This window comes from Neopelma chrysocephalum, unplaced genomic scaffold (genome assembly GCF_003984885.1).
Source record: "Neopelma chrysocephalum unplaced genomic scaffold, ASM398488v2 Primary Assembly neopelma1_84, whole genome shotgun sequence".
Taxonomy (NCBI): domain Eukaryota; kingdom Metazoa; phylum Chordata; class Aves; order Passeriformes; family Pipridae; genus Neopelma; species Neopelma chrysocephalum.
In genome coordinates, this window is record NW_020897746.1 from 9201758 (window position 1) to 9213873 (window position 12116).

Here is a 12116-nt window from a genome sequence, read left to right on the forward strand (position 1 = left end):
GCATTTGCTGTAAATTTCTGGACTATGGTTAGTGCACAAATATAAAGCCTGTGTGCTGTTTTCAGCCTGAGAGATGAAATACAGTTGAGGTCCTGAGGATGAATCTTGTGGAAGTACTTAGAGCTCAAAATTGTGCTTTTCCTGCCCTGCCCTTGCTTTTGGGGGAAACCATTTTATATCAATTCAGTTTTATCAGGGCTTCACTCATTGCTTGCACAGGTGCCTTTATTGTATACTTCAAAAATGTTTGGTTTTGACCACTTTAGGTGTTGTTACATAAATAGAAATGGAAAATACTAAGTTAAAAAATATGACTGAGTTGCCTCAGATTGGAATTGTTTTGGAATTGTGTTTTTATGCACATTTCTGCCATGCTTTTTTTTTTCAACTTAGGAAAATAGGTCTGTTTTCATGAAGTAGATTCTTTCTGTTAAGTGATGGGGATCTGGTCACCCAACACCTTCAGAGCTCTGGTTTAGGAGGACTCAAGTGGGAGAAGGTGACCAAGCCAGTCCTCACCAATGGAAACGTGGTTTCTTGGCTGACTGCCCAGTGGAAGAGGGGAATCCAAAATGTTTTCTACAAAGAAATTCAAAATGCCATTTTTATTAAGAAGTGGTATTTACAAATTAGAGTTCAATTCTAGTCCAAATGAAGATGTCTTTCATGATGACATTTATTTGGTTCATACTCTTAAGAAGGCATGTGATTTACTGTTCTTCTCATGGCAGTCCTTTAGTTTCATACATATGTATTTTGGCTTGTCTTTGACCTTTTGCTTATTATTTTAAAATTTGCATGTTTCTCATAAATACAGGCTTTTCTTTTTTTTTTTTTCTTTTTTTGGGCATTCTTTATTGTGATATTCCCTCTTTAATGTGGTCTAATTTTGAGAACAAGAAGTTTTGCAGAAGACCAGCATGAAAAGAATGAATGTTGAGGCATTAAATGTTTACAGATCAGTTTAAGTGGATATAATCCACAACAAGTAACAAAGTGGGAACATTTAACTTCAAAGCACATATGGCTGCTGTTACAAAATCAAAAAATGCAAGACTTGGGCTGTACAAAGTATTAGAGACACATTTTCCTTCTTCTCACAAGCAAGTAGGATCTACCTTAGCTTTTTAGATGGGTTTTGAAGACTGTAAACAGCTTAATGTCATGGTCAGATAAAGGATTTGGATTAATTGTGAATATTTATGGTGATTTTTAGCTTGTAAAAAGCAAAAGTAAAGGGGGTGATGGTACTGTGTGACAGAGAGGGCTTTTAGGAAATAATGAAACCTTTGAAATGTGGCTCTGCAGCCTTCTCAGAATTCCTCCAGGTATTGGGGAAGGCTTCCACTGTTCCCTGCTGCTCAGGTTTCTGGGATGCCAAATTGGGGTGTGCCTTGAATTTCTGGAGCACCTTCAGCCCTGGGTACCTGCCAGGGGCTGATCAGGTGTGTGGGCTGGGTGGGGAAGTGGCCAAAATGAGCTGGAAAGAAGAGTGTAATACTCCTAAAACATAGATAGAAAATACTAGTGCAGGTATAAATGTGTAGGACAGCAAAATTTTTAGTTTAGAATTTTTGTATTTTTATTTCCATCTCTCTTCATTGTTTTTTCCCCTCCGCTGTGGTTAATGCTCCCTGTTGATCTCACTCCTCTGTTCCTCTTCTCACCAATCTCTTCTGTGTCCAGACTTCTTAATTTTTGTGGCAGTAGGTGCAGGCAGGATTCCTTCATTCCCTGATGGATTCTGTAGGAAAGAAAGTTTAATGTAACTGTAGTAAACTCATTGACAATAAAGATAAATAGATTATCTGTTGAATTACTGGTTTTCTTATATTTTGAGCCATAGGGTTAAAATAAAAGATAATAATTCATTGAAATGGAATTTGTGTCAAACATGGATATCTACAACTACTGGGTGAAATATGACAACTCTTCCCCACCATATAGAAATCCTACATAACCTTTTAGGACAGGAAATGAATAGCACTGTATCAAATTGAAATTTCAGAGGGATTAAGCCTCTTTTTCACTGATAAATTCAGCACACAAATTTATTTAATAGCACTGGAGAAAGTGCAAGCATTTGATATATTTGCCTCGTAGATCAACCTAATCTTACAACATTTAGTGTTTTGGGGTTTTTTTAATGTGTATTGCAATCACATTCATATTCCATATCCCACTGCTGCATTTTCCAAGATTATACCCTTGAAAGCTTTTTTTGGGCATCTCTGTGATGTGATGCTTGAGCCTCATCTCTGACAGAATGAGGAAGACAGAGCTGTGTGATAGAGGAAGTGGGTTGGGAACAATGTTTTGTGTTCAGTTCTTAAAAATAGTGATTAAGAGCTGCTTTAATTATACAGTCATGTTAATGAATTATTTCCTTATGTTTTGTCACTATGACTTATATGTGTGGCAGTTGTTTCAATGCACCCAAGTGTAATTTTTCAAAAACACTGGATTGTAATCAGTATAATCTGTAAATTTATTGTGGCTTTACACTGATTTCAAGGAAAATGTATCCAATCAAGTTGGAAATCTTTTGCATAAGCCACGTCTGCAGCTGCCAAAGCCTTTTAAAATATGCATTGGAATTGGAATTTTTACAACCACAAAGGTTTTAGGGGGAAAAAAGTGTGATTTTTCTTTTTAATTTTTTTTTTTGTTCTGTTTAAATTATAAAACTTGCTGAGTAGGTCACAGCCACCCAAGTGATCTCTTAGGAAGCTTTGCTATTTCTGTAACACTTAAGGCAGGTTGGGATCTGTTCTGTGCTTCTTTGGAGTGATACAATTGCTGTGTCAGTGTAGCTGTGATGTCTCACTGTTTGTAAGACACAATAAGGCATTGTTGCCACGATGACTTTTTCTCTGACTCGTTTTTTCCAGGTAGAAAACCCAAGATATTTGCGACAAAAACCGATGCCAAGGTCTTTGGTAGGTGCTTGTGTTCCCTTTAAGTGTCATAAAGGCAATCAAACAAACATTCTCTGTATTTTTAATTTCTGGTCAGGGCTGATTTTACTCGGGAGTTGCTGTTTTTTATCTTATGGAGTTGTTTTGAACTCTTTCTCATTCAATAGGTGACACCTAAAATTGCCCCAGCAAAAAGGCCTTCTCTCGACCACCAGGCACTGCTTCGAGCAAAGGAGAAAGAGGTGAGATTCCTTGGAATTTCTTTGGAAATTGGGCATTAAAAAAGCAGCAAAAATCTCATGGAAGAGAACTTTTGCTGAAGGGTCAGGGCTTTTCATTAACTACTTCATGTACTTCCCAATTAGGGGCTAAAAAAGACTTTCTGAACACACAGACGGGTCCTTTGAAAGAATAGAAAAGTTTGAATTTTAGGAATTTTCCAAGCTACCTTTTACCAGAAGCAGTGACACCCTCGATTTAGTGAGATTTTTATTTAGTTTCTGTATACCTTTAAAAATCTGCAGACCTTGACCTACATTATTTCTATATTTGCCTCATTGAGCTCCAGTCCCCTTTTATGCATATGGGGTTTTATTTTTACTTCTTTGAAACATTGTGAATTGGGGAGATTTCTGTCAAAGCTTGTCTAAGTCTCTCACACCATGTTATTTTGTTATGAATGTGTATAAAAGTCAGATTTTGTGGTCATTTTCACCTTTTTCATGGATTAAGGAAGTCCATTGCCCATGATACTTTGTCACAAACTACTCAATTTATTGGAAACATCTTTTTTTTTTTTTTTTTGAGAGACAGTGCATTAATGGGCAGGAAAGGAAACTCAATGTGCATTAGGAAAACAATTAATAAAAACCCAAACCCAACCAACTAGTCACAAACTCAACCCAAATTCAACACTTATGAATTGGGACTGTCCTAAAGTTACTTTCAAGCCACTGCAGAAGGTGCCTTTAGCAGAGATACAGGGGAGGGTAAATTTGATTTGCTTCCATTGTTAATGCAATAATGGATGTGAAATGATTTCTGTTGCTACCTGGCAGCCTTGTTTGATGCTCAAACAAGCAGTTGCACAATCCTTTCACTTTCTCTGCTCTAATATTGCCTGTTCATTTTGCACTGACAATATTCAAAGCCCCAGTGCCTCAGGATGAGGCCAGGTTTCATAAGATGTGAAAATAGCCCAGAAAATAAATAAATTGAAAGCACAATGCTGTCATTTAAACAATATTTTCAAATTAAATAAACAGGAATGCATGCCAAGGAGCTACATAAAATACCCAGTTAATACTTTGCTGGTTCAGTGGAAAAATCCTCTAAACCACACAGTAAAAATCCAGGATTTTTTTGCTAATGGTGCTGGTTTGAACTGGAAAGGTTACAGACAGTGTTTCACAATCACCATGTGTGTGCTATTAACTAGAAAACTTAAATGTGTTTTCATCTTATTTTGTTTGTGAAGCTCAATTAAGAATAAAGCCCTTTCATTTATAGAAGGGAGATGCATTAACAGAAAAATAGAGCTGTGCAAAAGAGTTTGGGGAAACCTTTAACTGTTCTCAACCTCTTTGTAGTACAACAGGAGAACGTAAAATAGGATAACTGTGGGGGTTTTTTTGCTTTTAACCTTCAGACCTTTGTTCATAAACCATTCCTGCACCTGTTTAGACTCTGTAATGCTGAACACATGGCCCTGTGGAGTGATAACCACATCCCAGCCCTGGGAAAACTTCAGCAGTGTCAGGCTTTTAGTCATCTCTTTCCCAAATCCTTCTGACATGGATTAAACCAGCAAGGCAGAGAGGGACCTGGGAGTTTGGATTGACAGGAAGCTGAACATGAGCCAGAGTGTGCCCAGGTGGCCAAGAAGGCCAATGGATCCTGGCCTGGCTCAGGAACAGTGTGGCCAACAGGTCCAAGGAAGTGATTCTGCCCCTGGACTCAGCACTGGTGAGGCCACACCTGGAGTGCTGTGTCCAGTTCTGGGCCCCTCAGCTCAGGAAGGATATTGAGGTCCTGGAGCAGGTCCAGAGGAGAGCAACAAGGCTGGGGAAGGGACTGGAGCACAAGTGCTGTGAGGAGAGGCTGAGGGAGCTGGAGCTGTTCAGCCTGGAGAAGAGGAGGCTCAGGGGAGACCTCATCACTCTGTACAACTCCCTGACAGGAGGTTGTAGCCAGGTGGGGGTTGGTCTCATTTCCCAGGCAACTCTCAGCAAGACAAGAGGGCTCAGGGTCTTCAGCTGTGCCAGGGGAGGTTTAGGTTAGACATTAGAAAGAATTTCTTTCCAGAGAGGGTGCTCAGCCATTGGAATGGGCTGCCCAGGGAAGTAGTGGATTCTCCGTCCCTGGAGGTTTTTAAGATGAGACTGGATGTGGCATCAGTGCCATGGGCTGGGAACCACAGCGGTGTTGGATCAAGGGTTGGACTTGATGATCTCAGAGGTCCCTTCCAACCCAGCTGATTCTATGATTCTATGAAACCATTTGGGAAATGGTCATTACGGAAAAATCAGGGGTTCAGACGAGGAAGATGCAACACAGCAGGAATAGATCCGTGTTCAGGACAGCAAAGCACCACAGACGGGAGTGGCTTGTCTTGGTATAAAGGAAAAAGTGTCCCTTTGAACTTCAGCTCTGGCCATCCTGAGAGGCACAGAATGATCCTCAGGGAAGAGGAGGGGAAAGGAAAAGTCTAATTTGGGATTTTTCAGAAAAGCAGATCCAGTAGCACTGCTAAGATACAGAATTCTGCTGTGTTGAGAGAATAAAATGAACTATGTTAATAAAACACGTTGTTTTGCTGACTTTTCCCAAACCACTAGTTTGTCTGATGTATCCTTTAAAGAAGTGTTGGTGTTCCTTTAAGGAAGTTCTCTTTCTTAATTTTTATCAATCTTAATTTTTGTTATCTTTTTTTTTTCTCAATTTCTTTCTGGTTTACTTTTTGTAAACAAAGACGTTTATTTATCTTATCTCAAGAAATGAAACCTAAACACATCTGAGGAATATTGGAAAGAATTTTCATTTCTCATTAGTTTAAACTACAGGTTATAATGAATACCTGGGGTAAATTTGTCCTGAGCTGCATACCACCTCTTAATTAATTTTTGACAAGCTGGCAAGCTCAATGCTTTGTGCAATAACTCTCTTATGAAGCTTCACCTCTCTGGGTTAACTGGGAACACTGGAGTGTTTCCAATATTTTTGTTGACTTATCACTGTGCTCCTGTCACTTCTCTGTTTTGATTTTTGGGAATCCAGTGATGACGTCTTTGGATGGGTTCTTTTCCAGCCTCTTGTGTGCTAAATTAGTCCAGACTAAAGGGTTGTGCAACTGGAGGGAGGAGGAATTTTGGGTGAGTTTTCAGGGGAACACAGGGTACCTGCTGGATGATTCCCACCAGTTTTCATGGAGTGAGGAATGAAGAAGAGGGAAAACATGCCCAGGAAAAAGGGGAGATGATCTGTGTGTAAGATAACATACAGTGCAGAGAATTTCCCCCCCCCCCCAAAAAATTCATCTTCATGGATTATTAAGAACCAGAAGTAAGATGAAAACTTTTTTTTGGGCTTTATGTATTCAAGAAATCTGATCTTTAAGATGCAGCCTTTTAAAAAGGCTGTTTAGAACCTTTATCTTTGTGATCTCTATAGTTAAGTTTTTCTCCTTTTATTTTGGGAACGAGCACTCCCATTTGCTGCCTGACACCAATTTTATTTATAAAGATCATCAAGATCATCATGGTTTTACTGCACCAAAAGCGTTGGGATGGAGTGATCTATTTATGTTAAGATAAAATCTGCACTGATGGTGTTATAGGTTAGTCCTGATCTGGCTGAAAGTGCTCTAAATTTAAGGTGTTGAAAGCAGTGGATTTACTGGGCTTCTCACTTATCTGGCAAGAGATTATAAACTGAAAGGGAGAAAATTGCATAAGGGCTGGGATGTAGATTTTACCCCAAGAGGGAATGTAGAGGAAAGAATTCAGGGAGGAAAGAAAGTTGTAGGACTTGGGAGAGAGGGTGAATAACACTTGCTGGTGTTATCATGGAAAGAGGTGGGGTTTGAGGAGGAGAAAAGGAACCCTTGAAGATAACAGTCCCTGCAGTTGGAAGATGTTGATCAGTGAGCATTGTCCTGTTGGTTTTGATTTCCTCCTCTTAATTGCTCTGTTCCATAACAAAGGATTTAAATACATGAAATTCACGCCAAATTAAAAGCAATCAATAAAACCAATATGGAGAGAGTGTCCTAAAAGAAGGAGTCTTGTAATTAAACCGTTTTAAAATTAACATTATTGTGCTTTTAGCTACATCATGGGTTTGATATGTTTCCTCATTGAAAACAAATATTTTTGTTCATATCTTCCAGGAATGGTAACAAAAGATATCAGTATTGTTGTCTGGGATATTATATTGAATTAAAAGTACTTGTGTGCTTGTTTCTGTGTGTCTCTAGAGTTTAAATTTTGGTAGATGGATATATATATGTATCTGTGTATGGAATCAGGAGAGCTGGATAGAATTAAAGGAACCTCCTTAGGCATGGGATGGGGCTGGTGATCCTGTTGGTGCTTTTCAAGCTCAGAAATATTTAGTAATAACAGGAGCAGAGAGTAGTGTTGATGAACTTTCTGAAAGCATTTCCAAGGGGTAAAAATCGTTAAGGTTTTTAATTCTGGTGAATATTCTTGTTAAAATGTAAGAACGTGTGTTGAATCCTGTTCACACAAGTGTGGCCCACACGAAGGGGCATAATTATTGCTTTCATTTTGATTTTTCACTTTTCCATAACTTTTCTTTCTTATGACAACTTGGTTCTGAAAATACTGTTTTACTTCCCTTTCAAAATACTCCAAGCAGTGCATATTGTGGCGTTGAACATTCTCTGGTTCAACTGAATTTCCTCCTTTTACCCACAACCCTGGTGTCTGTTTGGAGTGTGCAGTGCCTGATTTATATGAGGAATCCACTTTTAAACTGATTCTCACCACCGAGTAATCGTTGAGCAGGAATCTGTTAGTTCATGTTTAAAATCACAGCAATGCTGACTCCTGTTAACAGGATTCCTGGCTGATTAATGTCCTGTTCCCCAAAAAAAAACCCCCATGTGCAAGTTGTCCGCTGTCTTCCATGTGAGGAAGTCACATCCTGTCTTGCTTTGATAACTCTTCAGAATGTAATGTTATAAAACCCAAACCTTATTTTATTGCCAGACTGGTGTGAGACATCCAGTGTATGTCAGGATGAGACATGTTTTCATAAACTGCCTGGTGATTTATAATTCCTGATACCAACCAGGCTGGTTATGAAGATATATATGTACGTGCACAGTTATTTATTTATTTTTTTTTTTCTTGCAATAGTTTGTGAACTATGTCTTTAATTATTGCACATATGGGCTGGAGACATTGAGAAAGATCAAAGGGGTAGGTTAGCAATTCAAACTAGTGTTTTAACCAGTAGAATGTCCAGATGGTTGCCAAGCAGCTGGGAATTAATCTTTTGCTGCATGATTAATCTCTACCTCAAAGTGTCTCTCCCTTTAAAAAAAAAGGAGGAAGAAAGTTTGATTTTTTTTTTTCCCCCCCCCCACATGTATAGATCCTGATTTTTAAGGGAGAAAAGCCATTGACTGCAAAAAGTGCTGTACACTGTTATTGCTTAATGTTGCCCTGGTGAAAGGAAGGCAAGAGTGCAGTTTTAGTGGCTGGTTTAGGAGATCCTGAAATGAGTTTAAAAACTTCAGCAGCTGCTGAAACACAACATGAAAAAAAAAAGAGGAATGACACTGGGGAGAAAAAGTCAGTGCTGTTGACTCAATGTGTTCAGGCTCATTCAGTGGACTCAACATTACGCAGAATTATAGGAAGTTTTCAAGCAGTATCTACTTTTGTATTCAGATTTTACTAAATGCCTTTGAAATCTGTGTGATTTTTTTGCATGTTCACGAGGTTCCACCGGGCTCAGACTTCAGTGCTGGCCACTGAAGATTGTTTGCTGTGTTTCTGAGCTGCCTTTCATGAAATTATATCTCATAATACTCCTGTGTAGAAGTTTTCACAACTTCTAACCATATATTGAACTTTTTTTGGTACTTACTGGTGTCTGCTCCTGGTGGCAGATGTACTTGTTCTGTGTGGAAGTGGGACACTTGCCACTCCAATAAAGCTGTTAAATAATATGATGTGTTGTGGTGCTAATATGCATGTTATGTTTATTAGCTATATAAAACATCCTTTGGGATAAAAATACCATTGCCAGATATTACAGTTGTTGGGATACACAGAGCATTTCTCCTTATTGCCACTGCCCTCAACTTGGAAATCTGTGAAAAATACATTGTTCTCTCTTGAAAGATCCTAATGACATTTACATATGAACGAGAACAATTGTCCTTTCAATTATTTTTCTGTATCCAGCAAATGTGTATTAATTTCAATGTCAGTTAAAAAGTCAGGTTTTTCTTGATGGGGAAAGCTGGTAGGGTTTGATTTAGGACAAAGCCTTTCATTCTTAGTGTTTATTGAAATGGGATAATAGTCTCATGTTAATTTTTTTACTCAAGTGAATATTGAGTTGCTCTTTAAAGAATACTCTGTAAAAAATATTGCAGCTGGAAGTAGCAGCTGTAGTGTTTTTAAAGAGTAAAGATACAAAGAAGGTTAGACCCGTGGAGGGAATTATAAATGTTTGTTAGGTCAAATAATATAGTCCAGATCATAAACATGGACTTTTGTGGAGGGACCTTTGAATCTGGGCAAAATGCCATGTTTATAAAGGGGCTTTTTGCATTCTAATTTCTGGCTGTTCCACTTGTTTGATGCCTCTTTTCTTTCAGTCCATCTCTGGTTTGTCCTGAGCTCTTTGAAACAGACTTTACAAGTCATTTATTTCACCTTGGGTATTGCACTGGATAAAAATATTTATGATATTCAGTGCAGAATTTGGTTGGTGATTCTGTTGGTTAATGATGTACTGTTTCAAAATGTAGTCATAAATTTATTTATTTTTTTGAAATTGGAAGTGAACAGTATTTTTTCCACATCCTGTAAACTCCACAAGCTTTTCAGCAGTTCCATTTGAAAACAGATTAGTTCCAATATGATTAAAATCTACATTTACTGTAGAAATTTCTATTCAAATAAATTGCCATGAAGTATTTTTCCTTTTTTTTCCCCACACCAGTGATTTTCTTTTAAAGATTTAGGTGGTTATTCTGGCTCTTAAATCGCTGTAAAATGTGGAAAGTATTAATATACCTCCAAGCTAATCATAAAAATTTTTGAGGCTACAATATGATACAGAAATAACACAATGAGAAGAGACAGCTTGTTAATGATGATGTGAGATACACTGTTCCAAATTACTTTAGTCTGAAGTCAGCATGTCTTTATAATAAATCTTGACTGGTTTGCAAGTACAGTCTCTCCTGCCTTGGCCTTCCTGGATGGTTTAAAACACTGTATAAATTATCAATATTTATTGTTTTAACCCTGCACGTGAAAATTGAGTAAACAGGATTCAGTAGAAAGTTGGAGTTGTTTGTTGATATTTTTGTTAAGAAACCTTTTTCTTCTATGAAAATATCAAAGCTTTGTGCTGTGCACTGATTTCTTTCAGCAGCTGCACAACACCAAGACAAATAAGTTTTGTCGTGCACTGTAAGATACACAAGTCATTGTTCTACATTGTTAGTTCTTACTTTGAAGTTCTCAGTTATTGTTTACATCCTTCTCCCCCTTCCTTGCTTCCTCCCTCCCTCCCCCATATATTCATAGGCTTGGAAAAAAAAAAATAAAAAAAAATCTGGCAAGCCACAAGTAGTGTTTTGTCAAATAGCCAAAAAAAAAAGAAATCTCTGATGGATGTTAAAGCTCCAAGATGCCACCTCTGGCCTGAGGGTGAGCCCTTGTAATGAAGACAAGTGAGCAGTGGGCAGGAGTTCAAAGCTATCTCTGATTAACATCGTTAACCTGCTCATTGAGTTCCTCCTAAATCAGCTATTTAAATATTTCGACAAATTTCCGTAAATGGGGACAAGATGAATGTTTGTCTTTTGCCATGAAAAATGGAGAGATCACCTTCCCTCCCTCCCTCCCCCCCAAAAAAAAAGATTTATGGCAGCTGCAGGTTAAACTCTATCAGTTGAAATTTGACAGCTGTTAATTAAATTTTCCTGGCACCCAACCCGTGCTATGGAAACACAGGGCAGCGATGGGGTGAAAAACCATTTTCAGGTGACCATTGACTGGTTTGGGTGGTGTTTTGTTTTTTTCAAAACGAGCAAGAAAGTGTGATGAGGCACATAAAAGCAGTTCTGCTGCTACCACCCTCCCTGGCTTTAAATAACAGGGACAGCACAGATGTTTGACATCAGTATTGTTTACATGGCCTTAGGGTTTAATTGCCTCATACTCTTTGTGAGGAGGATAAACAATGACAGAAATCCAAAGGAATGATGTTCAGGCAACAGCAATGGCTGCGTTTCATACATAGCTGCAAACTTCCCTACTATAGCTAAACATCTACTTTTTTTTTTTTCTTGTCTGAATGGTAACATGCCAGAAATTTCATATTTTCTGCTGCCACTTAACTGGTGATAAAAGGCATAAAAACTGATGAACGAGGGGAACGGCTTTTCTGAGTTGCTTTTCTCTATTTTCTCTAAAACTTATGAAGGTCTTTGCTGCTGCTGTAGGTTATTTTGTTTCTTAATATGAGTTTAATCAACAGAGCAGAGGGCACCCTATGGAAGAGCAGCACATGGAGGCACCAAGTGCAGGAAACTGGGACGCACGGAGCAGATGAGGTTTGACTTTTGGGAGCTGCAAACGGGCTCAGCCTCAGCTTGGTGTGGTTTTAATTGGAAAAGATGCTCCTCCACTGAAATTAGTATTTAATAACGTGCTTCAGGTTCACAGGGGAAGGGGAGATGTTTCACTGCTGGTTGTGATGAGCCCGTTTGCTTCGCCCCGGCCCTCGTGAGGTCACCGGTTAAAATGTGTTTACATGACTTCAATTTTTTTTAATCTGCATATGTGGTGAGATTGGAAATGTGCCTCACAGAAAGGGTGGGTCAAAAAGCACATTTATAAGTGAAACCAGTACTCCAAGCTTGTCTATAGGACACTGGTGGTGTCCTCAGGCCTCAGGTGTCCAGCCCTCAGGCCTCAGGTGTCC

General features: G+C 38.7%; 1 protein-coding gene across 4 annotated transcripts in view; it reads left to right on the forward strand.

The window, feature by feature from the left end:
• CEP112 (centrosomal protein 112) overlaps positions 1–12116 on the forward strand; it is a 148741-nt gene that overhangs the window by 14775 nt on the left and 121850 nt on the right. For all 4 annotated transcript variants that reach the window (XM_027691449.1, XM_027691448.1, XM_027691450.1 and 1 more), the window contains exons 7-8: positions 2892–2939; positions 3086–3160. In XM_027691449.1, coding sequence (XP_027547250.1) covers positions 2892–2939; positions 3086–3160 — 123 coding nt within the window. The remainder of the gene's footprint in view (positions 1–2891; positions 2940–3085; positions 3161–12116) is intronic.